Source organism: Barbus barbus, assembly GCF_936440315.1.
Source record: "Barbus barbus genome assembly, chromosome: 15".
Taxonomy (NCBI): domain Eukaryota; kingdom Metazoa; phylum Chordata; class Actinopteri; order Cypriniformes; family Cyprinidae; genus Barbus; species Barbus barbus.
The window spans coordinates 7,191,778-7,213,702 of NC_136743.1; the positions used below are offsets into that span (position 1 = coordinate 7,191,778).

Below are 21,925 nucleotides of genomic sequence, written 5' to 3' on the forward strand. Positions count from 1 at the left end.
GTCTGACACACGAGTCTGTCGTCTCTGACAGCGGTGCATCACGTGCACCTGCGCAATATCATAGCCTGTGATTTCTGAAAACAGTACTATGTTGTCAACTAGTGATATCACAAGAACTTTTGAGGAATTTGCAACATAATTTAGAAAATTATTTTTGTCATATGTTATAAGTATAACTGTCAGACACTATCATTTCAGCCGCTCTGCGCAGCTCGAGAGCGAGGCTGAACATAAGAGCTCAGCTTCGCGGCTGAGACACGAATAGACTTAAAGCTTTTACTCTTAATAAACACAAAAGGCGCGTCCACTTTAATAAAAAAATAATATTTATTAAACAAACAAGAGCAGAAACCAAATAAAGTGCATAACTGAAAAATAAAGCATCTTAGGCTCAAAACTAACACAAACAGTGGGCACAGCGCAATTGCGCAATATTGTGAGAACTGAGAACTGATCGCGCGCTGTGTGAGAACTGAGAAAGTGGAGCACTTCTATCCTATTCCGCCTATCGCGCCTTCACTAACTTTAAGTTAATCAACAACGAATTGTGACTCCTGGGAAAAACGGGATGTCTGGTCACCCTATCCCTATAACCATTCAGTTGCTGAGGCCATTGTTTCAGATCGCTAGTTTGCGTTTTGGTAGCGTATTCGCCCACTGCGGCTGCCATACTGTGAGATATACAAACGCCCCTCATCTGATTGCGATCCAGTGACAGGGACGCACATTTTAAAAGACAAGACAGTCAACTTAGCCTATAGGATGCATTTTGAATGTCCGGTAGTCCTCAAATAACATTTTAGTCCCGTCTCGTCTCGTTAACGAAGACGCGCATACATTTCGTCATAGTTTTTATCATCAGATATTAATTTTATCTCGTCAACTTCTCGTCTTAGTCACAGAAAAAAGGTTCGTTAACGAATATTTTTCGTCGTCCTCTTCGTTAACGAAATTAACACTGGTTCTTTGGAAGGAGACAGCTTCTTGTTTTTACACTAGCTTATTATTAAATAAATAATATTCAGCATCAAACCTTCTAAAGCCTACTTATCTGTCTCTCTTCTCCAGTGGGTTGGGCTAATCCAAAAAAAGTGAAAACAATGGGGGTGTTCTGAAAACAGACTGTTACCTGTGAAACAGGGGTGCTCTGAAAACACCCCCATTAGCAATTAGTGCTTTCCACCTGATGAAATGAGCGCGGCCAAACTGATGAAATGAGCGCGGCAAAAAATCGACCAATCAGATTTTTGGTCGAACCAGACCATATCGACCAATTAATCGACTAATCGACTGGGACGTTACAGCCCTAATCAGTGCCTGCAAAAATTTCATATGAACTTAGCCTTGTCTCATTGAATATTTCCAAAATGAAATTATACGAGCAATACTATCATATTCATTGGTTTTGTGTTTTTATTTCTCTCATGCAGTTTTATTGGAAACACTGTGATACTGAAATGAAACATAAATGAGAATTCAACTGAGCTGTGATATGACTGGGCGGTAAATGGTATCATATCGAGATAGCGATAAAATTTATGTCAATAACGATGAGCTCTGGATGTTTTAATCTAACAGCCTATCATACTGCAGAAATAGATGCAACAACAACCATTAAGTTCATGTCGTTCATAAGTCTGTGTTTTCTGCACATCTCTGTGAATGAGTGCTGTGGTTGTGTCTATTACACAAACACACGTGACACTCACAGTGTTTTCAGCATCTGCTGTCTCAATATATGAGAACATGAACACGTGAACTTAATCTTCAGAGCTGTTCTGTTTTTCACTTTTTCATTTGAGAACTACCATCAAATACCCATTAAAACACAAATATCTTCATGACAAACCTCCAAAATAAAAGTTTGTTTTAACTTGAAGAAATTATGACAGATATATAATACTGTTGTATAAAATGTACTTCTCGAAGCAATAATAATAATAATAATAGTAATAATTTTAAGGAATATCATGTAACAATATATTTTTCATCCATGTTTTAAATTATACAGTTCTGTTGTGCATCATCTTTTTTTTTGACAAAAATTAAAATACATTTTGTTGTAAATAAATTTTTATATTTTCATTTGATTACATTTTTAAAGTTTTGTTCATACATTTCATTAGACACATTTTATAATACATTTGTATTGGATTATAAAATAGAATCCAAAATACAATAAATACACAAATAAATAAGATGGAAACCACAAAATTTTGTGAAAAATAAAATGGATTTCATGTGTTTCATAGTATAAATGATACTGTTTAATAACTTCTTGCCACTTTTTGTAGTCAAGTTATTTTAGTAATAAATGCCTGTTTATGGGTTTTGTTGTTGTTGTCTGTTTATTTTAATTTATTGACAGTTAGGCCATATTTTCTTAGTTGTTATGTAATAATTGTGACATTACATCTCCCAGAAAATAAATAAATATTTTTTTAGCATTACAAATTAGCAGCTTAGCATGACAAGTCTTTTCAGGGTGTTTGTTTGCACTGTTGTGTTGTTGATCTCTCTAATCTGTTGTGGCATTCTTGTTCACTATGTTGTTGTTGTTGTTTTTTTGTGGAGTATCATGTTTGTTTGCTTGGTGTTGTGTTTGTTCGCTTGCATGTATTGTTTTGTACTTGCTTGCTCTGGCGTGATGTCATTTGCGCTGTGTGTGTTTGCCCCGTTGTGTTGTGTTGTTGATGGCTCTGATCTGTTGTTTTGGTCCTGATTGCTCCGGTGTAGCGCGGTGTGTTTGCTCTGGTGTATTGTGCTGTCTGTTTTTCATTCTGCAGTGTATGTCAGTTCTCTCTCTCTTTCTCTCTCAGGGAGTGTCCTATAGATACCAATTACATCCACTCAGGAAAAGACAGCGCGAAAGAGAAGTAGGGATGGAGCAGAATGAGTGGGAGGGAATAGGACAGCGAATGCACAGGAGGGAGAACAAGTAAGAGAGAGGGAAGACGGCAGACAGACAGAGAGAAATTGGAGGAGAGAGATTCCGTCTGTGAGTGTAATAGTCTCCTGCTGTCAGACTCTGGGGAACGAGACAGAGAAAGAACGAAGGAGAGAAATGGGAGGGAGATCATGGAGACGAAAGGATGCATAGTGACAGAACTGAGGGAAAGAGAGCACAAGAGAGGCCGAGTTGCATGCACAGAGCATAAAAGACTAAAGTGAAGGGGAGAAACAGAAGAGAACTGTTTAAAAAGGAGGGATGAGAGAGAGAGGTGTTGCTGAGGAGAGCAGCGAATTCCTCCATTTAAAGTCTGATCGCAGAGAAGTGTGGTCTGCACAATGCAGCGCACTGAATATTTCATACTAGCCTGAGTGTAGGTTTATGTCCTGTATGTGTGTGATTTTTGTGTGTATGTAAATGCTTTCATTTATGAATGAATACAAGGAACCCTACTGTCCAATAATGCAGTGTGTGTTTGTGCAAGTGTGCTGTTATGTGGCATGAGAGTGTGTGTGTGTTGTTGTGAACCCTGCATTTGAGTCTTTGTCCTCTTCGACACATACGTACAGTTGTACATGAAGTGTGTGTGGTAATTATGAGAGGGGCTGCTTACAGTGAACGCTACTTTGGTCTGTTGTGTGTGTGTGTGTGTGTTCGGTTAAGAGGGAGTCTTTGTGCTGCCGTCCGATATAATTCCCATCATACTTCAGTTCTCTGAGAACAAAATAACTCTGATTCTAACTGAAAAGAGAGAGAGTATATCGGTTTCTTCTCTTCGTACAACTTTTCTATCACCAGCAAACTTTGGAACAAACACACACACGCACGCACACACAAACACAATTACCAAGCTAAATGAAGACATACTATAGACTTCTGTTGTTTTATTTAATGCAGATTGGTGTGGGTGGCATGCAATCTAATATCACAGTATGACTAATACCACATCACAGTAATGGTATATATCACAATCTAGTTGTTTTTGCTGGTAATTCAATTACAATATGTTTTATATATTACATAATGCAATAATGTTTGTTTTTAATAAGCTTGTGACTTAAATGCTTTAAAAAATAAAATGGACTTCATCTAATTTTATTAGATTGTGTTTTTGTAACTTAATGGGCACAAACCAAAATATCAGATTATTCAAGTCTGGCATTATGCTTTGTTGAGTCACTTTGACATAGAAACAATACTGCATACAGATAAAATTTTTAATATTTTTATAATTATATACATACGCATTATATAATTGAACACAATATGATACCATAATAAATACAATAAAATACAATAATAATAATTATAACAAATGATAATTATAAAGAAAAACTTAAATATGTTATATATTATTAAATATTAATAATGAATGAAGTAGTAGTCATATTTAAAAAATAAAATATATAATTACATTAAGAAATTATATATTAATATTGTCAGGAGATGCAACAGATATCTTATCACGTAGATAATGTGTTTTCAATTGATTTCACTTACTCAAACCAAAGCATCACTTACATCAGTGAGGGATTAATTTTTAACATATATTTTTTTCTTTTTGCAAAGGCCAGTTTTTACTCACATTTAATCCTTGCTGAGTGTTAATTTTGAAGCCCACCACCCCTTAAAGAAGCGATTTTGCATTTTAGACTAAACCCAACATTATTTATTATTCATTCTTACCTTTGAGGACATTCCCAGCGGGAGGTTCTGTCAGATATGGCTTTAACTTCTGTGGGTAATTTTGTCCCTGATGTATAGCTAAGTAAACACAACATTCACACTCACAGCATATATAAAATTGGCCTCCATGCATTGCAAACTCCCACTGATGCTTTCTTAATTTTGATGTGTTGCTTTATCTTTTCTCTGTTCTGTCTTTTCCTTAAAACGAAAGAAAACAAAGTAAATAAACGGATAGCAGGTTGTGTTGCATGTATGTGGGTTCAGGTCGCTTCGTCTTGAGGGTCAAGCTTCAGGTCATAGCGGTTGCCTCCCTTGTCTGGTTGCATAGCAACCTTCTTCCTTTGTTCAAAAATGATTTAATTTATGGTTTATCCTCTTCACCCCCCACCCCTCTTTCTCCTCTCACTGTCACTCCCTCTATCTGTCTCTATATCTCTCTTTCTCCCTCAGGACCCTGTTCTCTCCTCTCTTTGCTTCTATCCATCACAAGTCTCTTCTAGGCTCTTGGCGTCTGTCGGTGTGCGTATGAGCGAGAGAGAGATGGAGCGATAGTGAGCGAGAAAGTGCTGGAATTTGAGTCTATACTGCTGTGTTTGTTAGTGGTGCGAGTATGTTTATGGTGGCATTGTGGTGACTGAGGTCACCATGTGTCTGTTTGCTTGATAAAGAGATCTCATATCTTCTCCTCCTTGTAATTAGCCTCTTATTGCTCAAAGTGCTTTATTGGCTGCAATTCACTCAGTACCTGCCAAAGCACTAAGTGCTCGTTTTCATTGGCTGCGTCTCAAAAGCTAGTGAGCAGCCTTGACAGCGTTTTTGGAAATCATAGGCGTAGACTGCACTTTTGAGCATCATCATTGGGCGTGTCTGAATGTTTGATGTTAATTTAGTGAGCTGCCTACCTAGACAACACCTTTGTTATGTTTAAATGTACTGCAGACATTTTGGTAATTATAAATTTTAGACTCATTTGAATTGAACTTAGTGAGCGGTCTACCCCATTTGTGAGCATTGTATGTATAATCAAACAACCAAATAAAAACAAAAAACAAAAAAAAGCAATTAAGCTACTTTTTATTTAGGCAGCATTTTGTGCATCATATGCATGCTTGAATGTTTTAATTTAATTGAGCTGCCTACCTAGACAGCATTTTTGGGCCTTACAAATTTTGGACATTCAATGGAAATTATTGTGCTGCCTATGTAGGCACAGGGGCGGATTTAGTGAATTGGGGGCCCCAGGCAAATATAGGAATGGGGCCCTATACATTTGCTCACATTTACCTAGATCAACCTTGAGGTTTCTTTTTTGTCGAGATGCTTGCTGCTGCACAATGGTGCCCCATAGTTGTGTTCAATATTTCTACATTTTTCATGTACATGTTATAAAGGGAGTTTTTCATTTACATTTACATTTATTAATTTAGCAGACACTTTTATTCTTTCATGTTGTAGACCACAAAGGGAAGTCGTGGCCTAATGGTTAGAGAGTTGGACTTGTAATCCAAAGGTTGCGGGTTCAAGTCTCCGGCCGGCAGGAATTGTAGGTGGGGGGAGTGAATGTCCAGCGCTCTCTCCACCCTCAATACCACGACTGAGGTGCCCTTGAGCAAGGCACCGAACCCCCAACTGCTCCCCGGGCGCTGCAGCATAAAATGGCTGCCCACTGCTCCGGGTGTGTGTTCACGGTGTGTGTGTTCACTGCTGTGTGTGTGCACGTTGGATGGGTTAAATGCAGAGCACGAATTCCAAGTATGGGTCACCATACTTGGCTGAATGTCACTTCACTTCACAAAACAGCAATTGATTTACCATTGAGATACAAGTTTTAACAAAAAACAAAATAAATTATAAAATGATAAACCTCACAATTGAACCTTTAAACCATTTTTTTAAAGAAAAGGGATGAGTCAGAAGTATAAACTATTACATTATTTAAAACAGATTTATGTAGGTGGATTTTCACATTGGTCTGAACAAAAACTGCAGACTGGATTATTGAAAATGCACATTCATTCTCTGCCAGCAGGAGGTGCTTTTGGAATGTCAGAAATATAGTGGTTTCCTCGGTAACGGCTGTAAACAAAGCAGCGCTCAGCTCTAAATGATACTTTATCAGGTAAAATGAAAATGAACATTTTTATCTGTTCTAAATGTACCTTAAATTAATACTTTTCAAGTTTGTAATACTCTAATCAACATGGGCATGGACAAATATGGATGCTTTATGCAATATATGTGTATTATTAGTGAAACCATAGTTAAAATAGAGCATGAAGAGTAGACATGTTTCATAGGTCATAGATGTTTTTCAAAGAACTTGTTCATGTCTATTAGACACATGAAAAAAAGAACATAGAAATACCAGGTTGCTATTACTTCTGTTTCTTTGCACTGAGCAATTTAAATTTTCGCAGGACAGGTCAGCTCACTTCTTCTGAAAATGCAAAATGTACATTTATTATTACATTTGTTTGCCTCTTTGTGCCACATACTGTATTTTGATGCAGCTAAATTCTCAATAAAACTGTTTTCATTGGTATATTTTCCTGTTTCTGTTATCAGACAATGGGATGAATATGAAATAGTGACTGAAACGCGAACCATTAAGACTTCATAACCAGCTCTCCCTTTCAAGATGTTAATCTGCACAAAAATCCTGATTTATAATCGTGCTGTTGTCTGATAAAATCAAATAAGGCTATACATAAGATAAAGACAATAGCTGTGCTATGATTTCGGCTATACTTGCATGTAAAATTAGAGAAGCAACATATCTGTGTTTTAACTGAAAGCGCAGCTCCTTTCAGCTGCTCGCTGAATAGAGCAGACAAACAGAGAGAGAGAGAGAGAGAGAGAGAGGTGTGTGCGCGCTGGGAAAGAGAGACCTCACGCTTGTGCGGCAGTCAGCTTCAGATGCATAATATTTTTCATTTGCTACAAGCAGGATATACAAGAAGCACGTTCAACTCGGACACGCAGACGGTTGTCGTGGTAATAAACACCGTAAACAGCAACCATTCGTGTGTTCCGCGCTTAATGCGCATCTCGTATATGAAAAGCATTTTAGGGGGCCCTTGGCTTGTGGGGGCCCAAGGCAGTCACCTACCTTTGCCTAATGGGTAAGTCCGCCCCTGTGTAGGCAGCATTTTACATTTAGTCATAATTTTCGGACATCATATATTTAAATGTAGACAGCACTTTTGGGCAGCATAGTTTTGAATGTTTAAATCGAACCTAGAGTAATGAGAATAGTGAGCCCACATTTGGGTGTTATACTGTTTGTTAGAATTTAGACAGCATTGTTGGGCCTTAAAATCTGGACATGCTAGCATTTTAATGGAATGGAGTTCTCTATCTAGACAACATTTTTGAGCATTGAATGCATTATTGAATGTTCAAAACAAACCTATTAAGCTGTCTGTCTGTCTAGTTTTGGGGCATCAAATGCATGTTTTAATGTATGAGTGTCCTTCCTATACACAGCATTTTTGGCCATCAAAGGCAAGTTCAATATACTGAACAGAACAGCAAGCGAAAGGCTTACCTAGAAAATCATAATCCTGTTTGAAACAAAGTGAGCTTGGGCATCACATGCACATGCACATTTGATTGTTCAAAGTGAATCTAGTGAGCTACCTATCAAGCATATTTGATAGGTTACTAGGTTTTGAAACCCAACCATTCTCTCTCCACCTCTCTCTCTTTCTCTGGGTCATTCTGTCCCTTCTTGCCCCCTGCTCAGTCTCTCTCTCTGGGGGGTGAGATAGTGAACTAACAATGTTTGACAGGCAGAGAGAGGAGGGCGGCATTACCAAAAACAACTGTGAAAAAGAGCGGGAAAGAGGAAGAAAAAAGAGAGAAAGAATGAATAATGAAAATGATTTTAGGTTTTCAGTCGTTTAACGAATTCTTCATCTGCTGTAGAGTGATGGATGATTTGTATGTTATAACAGCCAGTGTTAATGTAAATATTTACATTGGATTATATTTTCTAGGAGATTTTCTATAGCATTTTAATGGGAGCTTTTGATTTTAGCTTGATCCTGCAACTCAAGCAAGCAAAAAATAGTTTGTGTGCTCAATTTAATAATGATGTTGTAACAATAATGTTGTTCCAGTATCATTAATATTAAACCTATTAATGTGAAATGTGGTCAGCAAAACTTAAAAGAAAAAAGAGGAGGAAAGGATGAAAAAGGAGGGTGAATGACATAAGGATAAGGGCGTACACACCCAGGGGGGCAGTTATGGGGCAGCAGTGCGTGTGTGCGAGTGGTTGGGGTGGGACAGTAATAGGGCAACAGCTGGCATTGAGTGGGGGGTTGGAGAGGGTCATGTTGACAAACCCTCCCAATGACCTACTAATGTACTGCATACAGCTGAACACAAGGGTTGACTCGAGTGTGTGATATTTCACTTAAAAAATTTAAATGTTTTTTTCAAAGTTTCTTTGCTCACTAAGGCTGATTTTTTTTATTTGATAAAAAATACAGTTAAAACAGTAATAGGGTGAAATATTACTGTTTTACAAATGACTGTTTTCTTTTTGAATCTATTTTTAAATGTAAATGAATCCCTCTAATGGCAAAGCTGAATTTTCAGCATCATTACCCCAGTTTTCAGTGTCACATGATCCTTCAGAAATCCTTCTAATATGCTAATTTGCTGCTCCAGAAACATTTCTGATTATTATCAATGTTTGTGCTGCTTAATATTTTTGTGGAAACCGTGATACATTTTTTGATAAATAAAAGTTCAAAAGAACAGCATTTAATTGAAATAGAAACATGTTGCAACATAAATGTCTTCACTGTCACTTTTGATTAATTTCCTGTGTCCTTCCTTGTTGAATGAAAGTATTAATTTCTTTGAAAAATGTCTTACTGACCTCGTGGGTATGTGACGTGACAATTCTTCATATGTTCATCTAAATCTACTGTATATCATCTATATATCTACAGTTGTAGTCAAAACTTTACATACACCTTTCAGAATCTGCAAAATGTTAATTATTTTACCAAAATAAGAGGGATCATACAAAATGCATGTTATTGTTTATTTAGTGCTGACCTGAATATGATATTTCACATAAAATATGTTTACATATGGTCCACAAGAGAAAATAATAGTTGAAAATGGCTCTGTTCAAAAGTTTACATACACTTGATTCTTAATACTGTGTTGTTACCTGAACGATTCGTGATAGTTGTTCATGAGTCCCTTGTTTGTCCTGAACAATTAAACTGCCTGCTGTTCTTCAGAAAAATCCTTCAGGTCCCACAAATTATTTGGTTTTCCAGCATTTTTGTGTATTTGAACCCTTTCCAACAATGACTGTATGATTTTGAGATTCATCTTTCCACACTGAGGACAGCCGAGGGACTCATATGCAACTATTACAGAAAGTTCAAACGCTCACTGATGCTCCAGAAAACTTTTTGAATTTTAAGATCAAGGTAAATTTAACTTCCTTTGTCTTCTGGAAAACATGTAAGTATCTTCTGTAGCTTCTGAAGGGCAGTACTAAATTAAAAAATATTTAGGCAAAACAAGAAAAATGTACTCATCTTCATTCTGTTCAAAAGTTTTCAAAATAATTAATATTTTGCAGATTCTGAAAGGTGTATGTTTTGATTTCAACTATCTATCTATCTATCTATCTATCTATCTATCTATCTATCTATCTATCTATCTATCTATCTATCTATCTATCTATCTATCTATCTATCTATCTATCTATCTATCTATCTATCTATCTATCTATCTATCTATCTATCTATCTACACACGCACACATACACACACAGTATATTTAACCTTAATTTTTAATAATACTTTTTGCACAAGATAAAAGCAAGAGTACTTTGTGTTGCAAAAAAAGCTTTTTGTTTTGTTTTCAAGTAAAAAATCTGAACCCTTGTGAAACAAGACATATTTACTTGAAAAAAACTTTCTAAGATAGTTAACCTAATGTATTCATAGAATATATCTTACATTTTTTATTAAATTAATTGGTTAAGAAAATGATTTTGCAGTGTAAAATGCATTTACAATACACTTTTCCTTATATATTCATTTAAAGTATAACCTAAAATTTTGACTATGAATAAGTATGTGTAATTTTTATCAGAATTTTAAACAGAATTCTAATTCTGTTGAAGTTCATCTCCATAGAGCTCCATAAACCAATATTTGGTCCCACACACACACTGCCAGACTACGATTAAGCAAATATGCTCCAGCAGTTAGAAGATCAAACCAAATCTTCATCAAATATATAAATGTGTGCAGTCTGACCTATCAATAAAGCAACAAGGGCTTTATTTAGTCCAGCTGCTACACACAAACAGCTGGACATCAGAGTGGAAGCAACAGGATGTTTAGTGCCAATCAAACGTTAATCAGGCTGCAAAACAGACATCTACATATGCAGCGGAGGAAACAGAGAGACCGTAACAGAGGCAGAGAGATGGAGGAGAGGGCGTAGGTGAGAGAATACCAGAGGGAAAATATGGAGAGACAGAGAGAGACAGATGGAAGGAGTAGGAAAAAGAAAGAAGAAGTGAAGCACAGATGGAAAGAGATGAGAAAGGAGGGAAAGGGAAATGGAGAGATGAAGGGGTTATTTTTCACTGTCTGTTTTTGGACTATTTATTACACTTCAACCTGTGTTATCTCTCACATACAAACACTCATCTTCTCCCTCCCTCCCTCTCGTTTATTTCTCTCTGTCTCTCCTTTTGGCTTTCTTTGTCAGTCTTTCGCTGTATTCATCTGTTTATCTGTAATCTTTCGCTTTTGTCTCTTTTCAGCAGCCGTCCTCTCAGCTCTCTCGTTTATGTGAGGAGGGTGTAAACGATGTTGCTTTAAATATAGGCTGTGTGCTTTCTACACCCTCACACATTTGTGTGTGTGAGCGAGAGACACCTAGAGAAAGAGAGAAAGAGAGAGAGCGAGATGTGATTGAGAATGACACTGTCTGGGTGTTTTTAACTCAACCGTGTGTGTGTGTGTGTGTAAATACTCTAAGGCAGTGCTTCTCATCTGCTGGGCCATGACCCAAAAATGGGTCACAGGCCTGCAGACGGCAGGATGAACAATGCTAAATGGGAATAATAAATGCTAACTAACCATATGATCGTGCATAGCTAAATAAACAGGTTTATCAGCTGCTCAGGGGAACGAGAAAGCACTTTCCGTGTCTTTTGTTGTTTACATCAAATGCAGTTTGTCCAGTCAAACTCTGTGGTATTTTGGGACAAATTCATCTGTCGCTTTGTGGCAGATGAGACAAGATAAATGTAAAATCCAGGCTACATTAAAAACAGGGTTCAATAGCATTGAGGAGAAACACAGTTTTAGCTGAAATGCATAAATGCATTTAAAAAAGGAGAAATTAATTATTAAATCAAATTTAATTAAAAATTAAGCATTTTGAATGTGCAGATCAGTTCAAAATGACACTTGAATTGAATCAAAAACCTGTTAATCAAGAATCAAATCGACCCAAAAGAGTCACACTGCTAGGTTTGTTGATTGAATTATTAGCTGATTCCAAAAGCATGAAACAGAAATTGGCAGTGTCTTTTCTTCTGCTCTGTGATATAACTGAGTGAAACAGCTCCTTGAACAAGAAAAAATGTTGGGCGGGCTAGATTCTGTCCTTCGGGGATTGATTGGATCATAGTTGTTTACTAATTGCTGCGATCTCATGTGAATGACAGGTTGCTGGATTGTCGGTCCGCTTTCGTGCCAGTGCAAGTTATCAGAGAAGAGATGCTGTTGCGAGGGAGAGGGGACAGTAATGTTTTTGATTAAAGAGGACACATGCATTTTTTTTTAAAATTATGCACAGGGATAAATATTTTATAATAAACACTGCAATATTCTATTAAAAAAAATAATTGTCTGTTTTGATTTCATGGTGACTTTAAACAATAATTTTGTTGTTGAACACATTTTAAAGACATTTTTCTTAACTTTTGTATGACAAACACCTGTTGATTCAATGTAAAATGTGGTTCCTAATGCAAAAGAGTATTTTTATATATTTATTAAATCAAATATCTATTAAATTTATTTACATTTATTAAATCTATTTAATAAATGTATCTATTTTTTTGTTCCTGGCACATTTGGAACAATATGAAGATAAATAGATAAATGATGGCAGAATTGTAATTTTTAGTCAAACTATGCCACGCATTTTGCTGCATACGTTATCAAGGTTGTGATTCAAAATAAAGTGTCAGTGACATATATTTGTGTACTGTGTTCCAATCACATACAAATGAGATGGTTAACGCCCTGCACCCTTCAGACTACTCACTTTAAGTGCTCTGCCCTTTGGAGTGAGTAGGACATAGTAGTGTTCACTTTGAAATTGAATTCACCCATATTCTCTCTCTCTCCCCATTTCCACTTCACTCCATCCACTCAGTGATTAGAGTTGAGTCAGTGTCCTGACATAACCAGTTAAATGGATCAGATGCCATTTTGAGAGTCTCAGTAAGTGCCCCCTGCAGCAGTTGTCCACTGCACAGAGAGAGCGTGTGTGTGACCCACTAATCTCTTATTAACTGCTAACACTGCTCTAATTGGTTGCCGATAAGTAGCCCGCACCGTGTGCGCTAAAGCTAAAGGCTAATTTTAGCTTATTATCTGTTGGCATAGGTTCATTGGGTTTAGAAAGCTAACACTAATTCTACCACTGTGTCGGTTTGGACATTCGCACACACATTGCCAGATGTTCTGTGATGTAGATGCTAAGGCTTAGTCTTTTCTCATCCCTTCTGCTCAAGCTCTATTTTTAAAAGCAGCGTCTCGTTAAAGCCTTTCAGGCTAATCAGGCTGAGTTCGGCCCAGCTTCACGCCCGCCTGGCGCACCTGTGTTTGTCCCATATATTTGCCTGTGGAAAGCCAGCATTTGGCCTGAGATTCAGTAGGTTAATCCCCAGTGTTAGCAAAACATCAGGCTAGAATTAAACCAGCGTTTAGCCTGAATCAATCCAAGATTGAGATTGACCAAAAGCGAGCATCATTAGGCTAGTGCAATATCAACGTCGGGCCAAGTTTAACTCAGCACTCAGCCAATGTTGGCCTTGTAATTAGCAATATTTGCCCCGTCATTCAGCCAGCATACGCCCAACATTCAGCCAAGTTTTGCCCCATGTTTAATCTCTTTGAGTCCAGAGCTTGGCCATTGCCAAGCCAGCATTTGCCCAGCATTCACTAAACATTAGCGCTCCTTTCAAGCTGCCATTAGCCTAACATTCAGACAGCGCTTCGCCCAGAGTTCATTCAGCACCGGTCAGCATTAAAAAGGTCATCGATTATAACCTAAGTGGTAATTATTGGGTAAAGTGGAGCATGGGCCGCCCAGGGCAGAATTATCATACAGCTAGACTCACATTGGCATTACATCTGGCCTTTATACACACACTCACAAAGACACATTTCAAATAGAATAAGTTAAGTTGTCATCTTTTAGATACCTGAAGGGCTCTACAGTACATGTGTTGGATCAAACCTCAATCCCATAAACACTAAGCAACCAATAAAAAAAGTAAGTACTTGCCTGTGCAAAACTCATTATGATGCTAGAATATTCTCTGTGGTTTCCAGGGTGTTCTGGAGATGGTTGTCAGGGTGTTTTTATGTAGTTGCTAGGGTGTTCTGGGTGGTTGCTATAAGGCCCTATGAAATCCGATTTCCTGGATTCCATTTGAATTGTTTCATTAAATATTAATAATCAAAAACGTATCTAATTAAATTATTTTATAAACAAATAATGTATTAATTTTATTATATAAATAAATTTTGTTTAGTATTTTTTCTTTTAAATATTATTTTAAAAAATATTGTTTTAATAATACTTTTATTAATGGTAGCAGTACTATCATTACATTAAGTAAAATTTTTGTCATGGTTTCTTTAAGTTAAACCGAACTTTTATTTTGATGGGTTGCTGTGAAGACTAAAAGAAATGGTAAAATGCTCATAAAGTGACTGTCTGAGCAGTTCTAGAGTTTATGTTCATGTGTTAATGTACTCATATATTGAGGCGGCGGAGTCTGAAAACACCGGGAGGGCAACACTTCACTCCCGCACGTCTGCACCGTTCATTCTCACAGAGATGCACAGAACATGCAGGATTCATATGTAAATGGTATTTTTGTGGCTTAATATTCACAGACATTAGTCCATATAATGTTTTGATTAAAGTGTAGTTGACCTACTTGTTGTAGGTCTTGTATCCATCCAAAATTTTAAAAGTTACACACATGTACTAGTTGTAGTTTGACAAATGGACATTTCATACCCTCTCTTTTACTCAGTATCTCTGGTGGTTGCCAGAGTGTTGCTATGCAGCTGCAAGGCTTTTCTGGCTCCTTTGAGAGGACCCACCCCCAAGTTTCTATGATAATATGATATTACAATTTGACCTGGATTGGTCGGTCCTTAAGTGTTTTTTTTTCACCAGGTGAGAACCACACTTCAGATCGCTGAATTGTGTGATAGCAAAAAAACGTAATAGCACAGGCTGCGTCATTTAATGTATTATTCATCCATGCATCAAAAATGGTGCAGGAAAAGTTACATGTTTAAATTTAATACTTAGGCTTTCTCTTATTTCATATATAAGCACATATGAGATGTGAGCAAGCAGGACTAATTACATATTTTCTATTCTGATATGTTATATTTCTTTAGAATCTTGGAGACATTGGTCAACATGTTAATTACCTGTTCAGTTTTCTTCCTCTCTCTTTTCTTGCACTTCCTGGTCTTCAGTTTCCTTCTCTAGTGATTCTCACAGCATGAGGTGCAGGCAACGTCAACGATTCCATTTTCATTTTTTATTTTTTCTGCAAGAAATACACAGCACTGCACTCAAAGATCATGATGATGGGGACGAAGCATCTAATTTTCACCTAAGTCTCACTCTCATTTTCTCCCCGTCTCCTCCTGTCTCTAACTATAGCTCATTTCATCATGTCATCATGATTTTTTTTTTTTTGTCTTTTTGACTCTAATATCTTCTCATTTATCTCTGTCTTGTTGCCCAGATGATGACCCCTTACAGCCAGTGACCCAAGATGAAACGGTGTCAGTGGGTGGGGTGGTGACCCTGACCTGCAGTGTGAAGGAAAATGATAACTCCTCTCTCCAGTGGTCTAACACGGCTCAGCAGACCCTGTACTTTGGAGAAAAGAGAGGTGAGCTGCACCCATTTCAAAAGGAGAATTGTGATTCTGCCATTATTTACTCATCCTTATGTTGCTTCAAACCTGTATGACTTTCTTTCTTTTGTGGAACACAAAAACAGATGTTTTGCATAATGTCCTGGCTGCTCTTTTCCCATATAATATAAGTGAAAGGGGACTAAAGATGCCTAGCTCCAAAAATGACAAAAAAGATAAAAAACGGACATTTCATGACTTGTACTCAATCGCTTTTAAAACGTGGTCTGTGATTGCAATTACTGACCATTTTGGTCTGAACAGGAAATAGATTTTTTCGTTTGACCCTTCCTTAGAGATTTCTACAGAGCTCTTAGTCCCTCAATGCCAAACACAAAAACAACACGTGAGACACCTTCCTAAAACATTAATATCACCCTAAAAACAAACAGGTGGTTCTGTGATAACAAAAAGCGAGGTGATGGAGAGAGAAAGACAGAGAGAGAATAGAGGGGTGACCTGATTAAAGAGGAAAACAAAAGAAGGCGACAAGAGAGCACCATGAAGAAGCAGAAATAGAAAACAGTCTATTGAACGAGAAGGAGTGTTAAAAGAAGAGTGTTAAAAGAAAGGAGAGAAATACAGTCTCACTGATGGAAAAAAGATAAAGAGAGGAATGACAAAGGAGGAGTGTGTGCATGAAAGAGCAGGATGGAGGACAGAGGAACAGCAGCTGATGAAGACAAATTAAGTGCCCTTCACTTGCTGATAAACCATGAAGCACACACACATTTACTGTAAATCTGTGTTAGAAAGTTATCCTTTTGGTCAAAGGTGAAGTGTGTAATTTCTGCACCATTAGCAAAAATAATAACTTTTCACAGGTTTTCCTGATCACTGCCAGCCTGTTTGGTCAGATAAGCCAGTGATGGTGGGAGGGGCTTATTCTACATAGCATGTGATTGGATAAAAGTTGGTGTAGTGCAGGATGAGTCATCAATATTTTTGCTTCATTATGCCTGAAGAGAACAGTGTTGTTATTGTTAACTAAACCTATTAATTGTATTTGTCAACTGAAATAAAGATTAAATAAAATTTAAATGTTAGATGAAAAACTTAAACTTAAAAAAATTAAATGAAAATTAGAAATGTTTTGACAAGAATGTTTGTTAAGTACTAAAATGAACTGAAATAAAAATTAAAGATAAATAGAAATAAAACTAAACTAATAAAAAATTATTAAATTCAAAATATTAATAAATACTATTACAGCATTTAAGAGAAAAGAGAAAGGCTGTATTTAAATGTGTAAATCTGTTAAAGTGAATATTTAGGAGCGCATTAGCATATAAATGACCTTAAAGCGTGCAGACATGCTTTACTTTTTAAATTATTTAAATTCTTATTCTTTTCTAATCTTATTCTTTAATGCAATATTTTATTTTTATTTTTTTTAGATAAACATTTTCAACACTTGACTTGCTCTGATAATCAATAACAGTTTTAGCCAATCAGACCAGAGGTCTTTTACATATAGAATTCCTTAATGTGCATCTTGGTAATTTCTAAGGCTTGGTTGCACACAAACCTAACCCTGTCATTTTTTTTTAGAAATATGTGTAGTCAATATTCAGTGTATCTACAAGGGTTGCTATAGTAATAATGTCAGAATCAGCACAATGCCACGATGCCTTTCTCATACAACAACGGAGAGTAGCTGTCACTGGAAAGAGAGCACAGAAAACTGAAAACTTTGCCTTTACTCATGTCTGTCATCCCGCTGTGGTGCTGAACTCACAAGATCTGTAAGAGAACAGAGGCATTTTATGCATTCATGCATACTGGGTCCAAAACTGCTGACTCGCTCACTATTCACGACATAGTGAACGTCTCATGGGTTGTTAGATGAGGAAAGAGTAAGCGAAAATTAATGTATTCAGACGATATTGGACACTGTATGATGTTCTCGATTCTAAATAACAGACAAAAAAACTGCTTTGAAATCTGATCTGACCTTTTATACTTAGTTCACTATTCGTGAGATAGTAACCGTCACAAGATTTGCTAGATGAGGAAAGAGTAAGCGAAGTGACCTTTTAGACTATCATAATTTAACTAGATTTCAAATGAAAGTAGTGTGAATCAGGTTTGAACGCATAAGATTACTTGTGTTTTTTTTTACTACAAAAAACAAGCCTGATACAGCAAAAAAAATGGAAGAGTTGGAGAGATGGTGGAAAGTAATCACATAAATCTAAATCACAATGGTTTTGGTGCCAGACACCATGACTATCGTTATCAGTGGACTTCAGGGGGGGAATAAAATACCAAAAATTTTAGTATATGACACTTATGTAGTGTATGTGTTATTCTTATCTGCTCTGTCTTTTTCAGCACTGAGAGATAACCGTATCCAGTTGGTAAAGTCCACGGGCACAGAGCTGATAATCACCATCTCGGACGTTCAGCTGTCAGATGATGGAGAGTACACCTGTTCAATTTTCACCATGCCTGTACGGACTGCACGAGCCACAGTTACTGTACTGGGTATGTATGTGTGAGTTTGCATTTTGAGTCAGGGTTTTAGGAATCAGTGGAAATTGATATAGGGTGAATTCGGGTGAATTGGGACACTTAACCATTAAGATGACTGGGGAAAAAATGGCCCAGTCATCCTGAAATCACCCTATATTTAGCGTATTCCTCATTCCGCTTCTAGTATTGCACTGAAAGTCAATGAGATGATCATGGGGTGCCTTTAGCATGAGAAAAAAATCTGTTTGTTTAATGGCCTTTCAATTAATATATTTTGTGCCAGCTGAAAGCAAAGCATTTTCTATTAGATGTTTATGAGAGCTCTCAAAGTGGTGTTTTAGCCACAAATGTTCAATCATTGAAATGGTGATGCATCTGACACCATTAGAAAATTAAAACATTCAATCAAACACAGCCGGAAGACAGACATAGTTAGTTGCTGTTGTAAAATATTTAAATACATTTAGAATCTTGCTATTTAACATTGCCATTTTTAAATGATCTTTTCTTTTTGAAACATCCATCTATCTATCTATCTACACTGAACAAAATTATAAACGCAACTCTTTTGTTTTTGCCCCCATTTTTCATGAGCTGAACTCAAAGATCTAAGACTTTTTCTATGTACACAAAAGGCCTATTTCTCTCAAATATTGTTCACAATTCTGTCTAAATCTGTGTTAGTGAGCCCTTCTCCTTTGCCGAGATCATCCATCCACCTCACAGGTGTGGCATATCAACATGCTGATTAGACAGCATGATTATTGCACAGGTGTGCCTTAGGCTGGCCACAATAAAAGGCCACTCTAAAATGTGCAGTTTTACTGTATTGGGCGGGTCCGGGGGGTCCGAAAACCAGTCAGTATCTGGTGTGACCACCATTTTTCTCACGCAGTGCAACACATCTCCTTCGCACAGAGTTGTTCAGGTTGTCCACTCCTCTTCAATGGCTGTGCAAAGTTGCTGGATATTGGCAGGAACTGGAACGCGCTGTCGCATACGCCGATCCAGAGCATCCCAAATATGCTCAATGGGTGACATGTCCGGTGAGTATGCTGGCCTTGCAAGAACTGCAATGTTTTCAGCTTCCAGGAATTGTGTACAAATCCTTGCAACATGGGGCCATGCATTATCATGCTGCAACATGAGGTGATGGTCGTGGATGAATGGCACAACAATAGGCCTCAGGATCTCGTCACGGTATCTCTGTGCATTTAAAATTCCATCAATAAAATGCACCTGTGTTCATTGTCCATAACATACGCCTGCCCATTCCATAACCCCACCGCCACCATGGGCCACTCGATCCACAACGTTGACTTCAGCAAACCGCTCACCCACACAACGCCATACACGCAGTCTGCCATCTGCCCTGTACAGTGAAAACCGGGATTCATCCGTGAAGAGAACACCTCTCCAAAGTGCCAGACGCCACCGAATGTGAGCATTTGCCCACTCAAGTCGGTTACGAGGACGAACTGCAGTCAGGTCGAGACCCCGATGAGGACGACGAGCATGCAGATGAGCTTCCCTGAGACGGTTTCTGACAGTTTGTGCAGAAATTCTTTGGTTATGCAAACCCATTGATGCAGCAGCTGTCCGGGTGGCTGGTCTCAGACGATCTTGGAGGTGAAGATGCTGAATGTGGAGGTCCTGGGCTGGTGTGGTTACACGTGGTCTGCGGTTGTGAGGCCGGTTGGATGTACTGCCAAATTCTCTGAAACACCTTTGGAGACGGCTTATGGCAGAGAAATTAACATTCAATTCACGGGCAACAGCTCTGGTGGACATTCCTGCAGTCAGCATGCCAATTGCACGCTCCCTCAAAACTTGCGACATCTGTGGCATTGTGTTGTGTAATAAAACTGCACATTTTAGAGTGGTCTTTTATTGTGGCCAGCCTAAGGCACACCTGTGCAATAATCATGTTGTCTAATCAGCATGTTAATATGCCACACCTGTGAGGTGGATGGATGATCTCGGCAAAGGAGAAGTGCTCACTAACACAGATTTAGACAGATTTGTGAACAATATTTGAGAGAAATAGGCCTTTTGTGTACATAGAAAAAGTCTTAGATCTTTGAGTTCAGCTCATGAAAAATGGAGGCAAAAACAAAAGAGTTGCGTTTATAATCTTGTTCAATCTATCTATCTATCTATCTATCTATCTATCTATCTATCTATCTATCTATCTATCTATCTATCTATCAGTGAGTTCATATAGTGAAAAATTTGTCAGCCTAATTCAAACCAATAACTTTTTCTTTTTTTCATGATTAATGTAAATAAAAATAATTTGCTTATGAGTCAGGCTACACTGGTCATACTCAGTGTTGGAAAGGTTACTCTGGAAATGTAATAGGTTACAGATTACAAGTTACCCTATTTAAAATGTAATAAGTAGTGTAACTGTTCCAATTCATTTATTAAAGTAACTGATTACATTTGATTACCTTTTCTAATGAATGTTTTCAACTGTTATTCATTTTCAAACATTTAAACCAGACAGGGTTAACCTTACAGTAGTGCTCAACACTGATTACTGTCAGACTTTCAAAATTCATCACTTGAAGATTAAACCACCACAAAATCCGACTTTAGCACCTCTTTTTTTCTTTGAGATTGTTCTAAGGTTATACTGATTTAAAATCATAACATTGAAATCAAATCTTTGCATAACTATGATGGGAAACACTGGCATTTAACGATGCCTTGAAAAAACAATCAATCTTAAAAAAGTAAAGCATATACAGTACATAAAACCAAATAGTAAATAAAAGGGTTATCGAATAAGCATGTGTCCTATTCTGTGTCCTAAACTCCTGAAACATCGGTGTCTCATATTTTAGAGCAATTAGGGAAAGAAATCAGTTAAATCTGTATGTGTGTCTGTGTGAAAAATAAAGGTGCTTCAAAAGGTTCTTCACAGCGATGCCATAGAAGAACTATTTTTGGTTCCACAAAGAACCATTCAGTCATAGGTTCTTTAAAGAACCATCTCTTTCTTACCTTTTTATAATCTGAAGAACCTTTTATCACCATAAAGAACCTTTTGTGAAACAGAATGGTTCTTCAGATGTTAAAGGTTCTTTATGGAACCATTTAGACAAAAAGGTTCTTCTATGGCATCGTGAAGCACCTTTATTTTTAATAAAGTAATACCCTTTGTAATTGTCTTGAGTGTAATACCCTTTGTAATTGTTAACATTTTCATAAGTAACTAATTTACACATTTTTCTCAGTAACTGTAACAGATTACAGTTACATTTATTTTGTAATTAAATTACATTAGCTCTGTTACATGTAACTAGTTTCTCTCCAACACTGGTCATACTGTATGATGGTCATGTATTTTTGCGTGTAGCTCAAGAGGACAACTCAATGCTTTCTTGATATAATTTTGCAGTGCACTGTCTTGTGATTTTAGCTAGCAAAAATCATTAAATATCCAGTTACACCTTTTGTCATTGATAACAAAATGACATCTGTGCTTCACCTCTTTTGAAAAGCACCAGCCGCTCCTGGTAAGCATGTTTGATGTGACCAGGCCCACGCGGAACCTGCAC

At 37.2% G+C, this 21,925-nt stretch overlaps 1 protein-coding gene across 3 annotated transcripts in view; it reads left to right on the forward strand.

Moving 5' to 3' along the window:
• The window catches only part of LOC306881685 (cell adhesion molecule 3-like), a 65,097-nt gene that overhangs the window by 22,697 nt on the left and 20,475 nt on the right, over nucleotides 1–21,925 (forward strand). For all 3 annotated transcript variants that reach the window (XM_079435885.1, XM_079435887.1, XM_079435886.1), the window contains exons 3-4: nucleotides 15,711–15,860; nucleotides 18,219–18,371. In XM_079435885.1, the coding sequence (XP_079292011.1) occupies nucleotides 15,711–15,860; nucleotides 18,219–18,371 (303 nt within the window). The remainder of the gene's footprint in view (nucleotides 1–15,710; nucleotides 15,861–18,218; nucleotides 18,372–21,925) is intronic.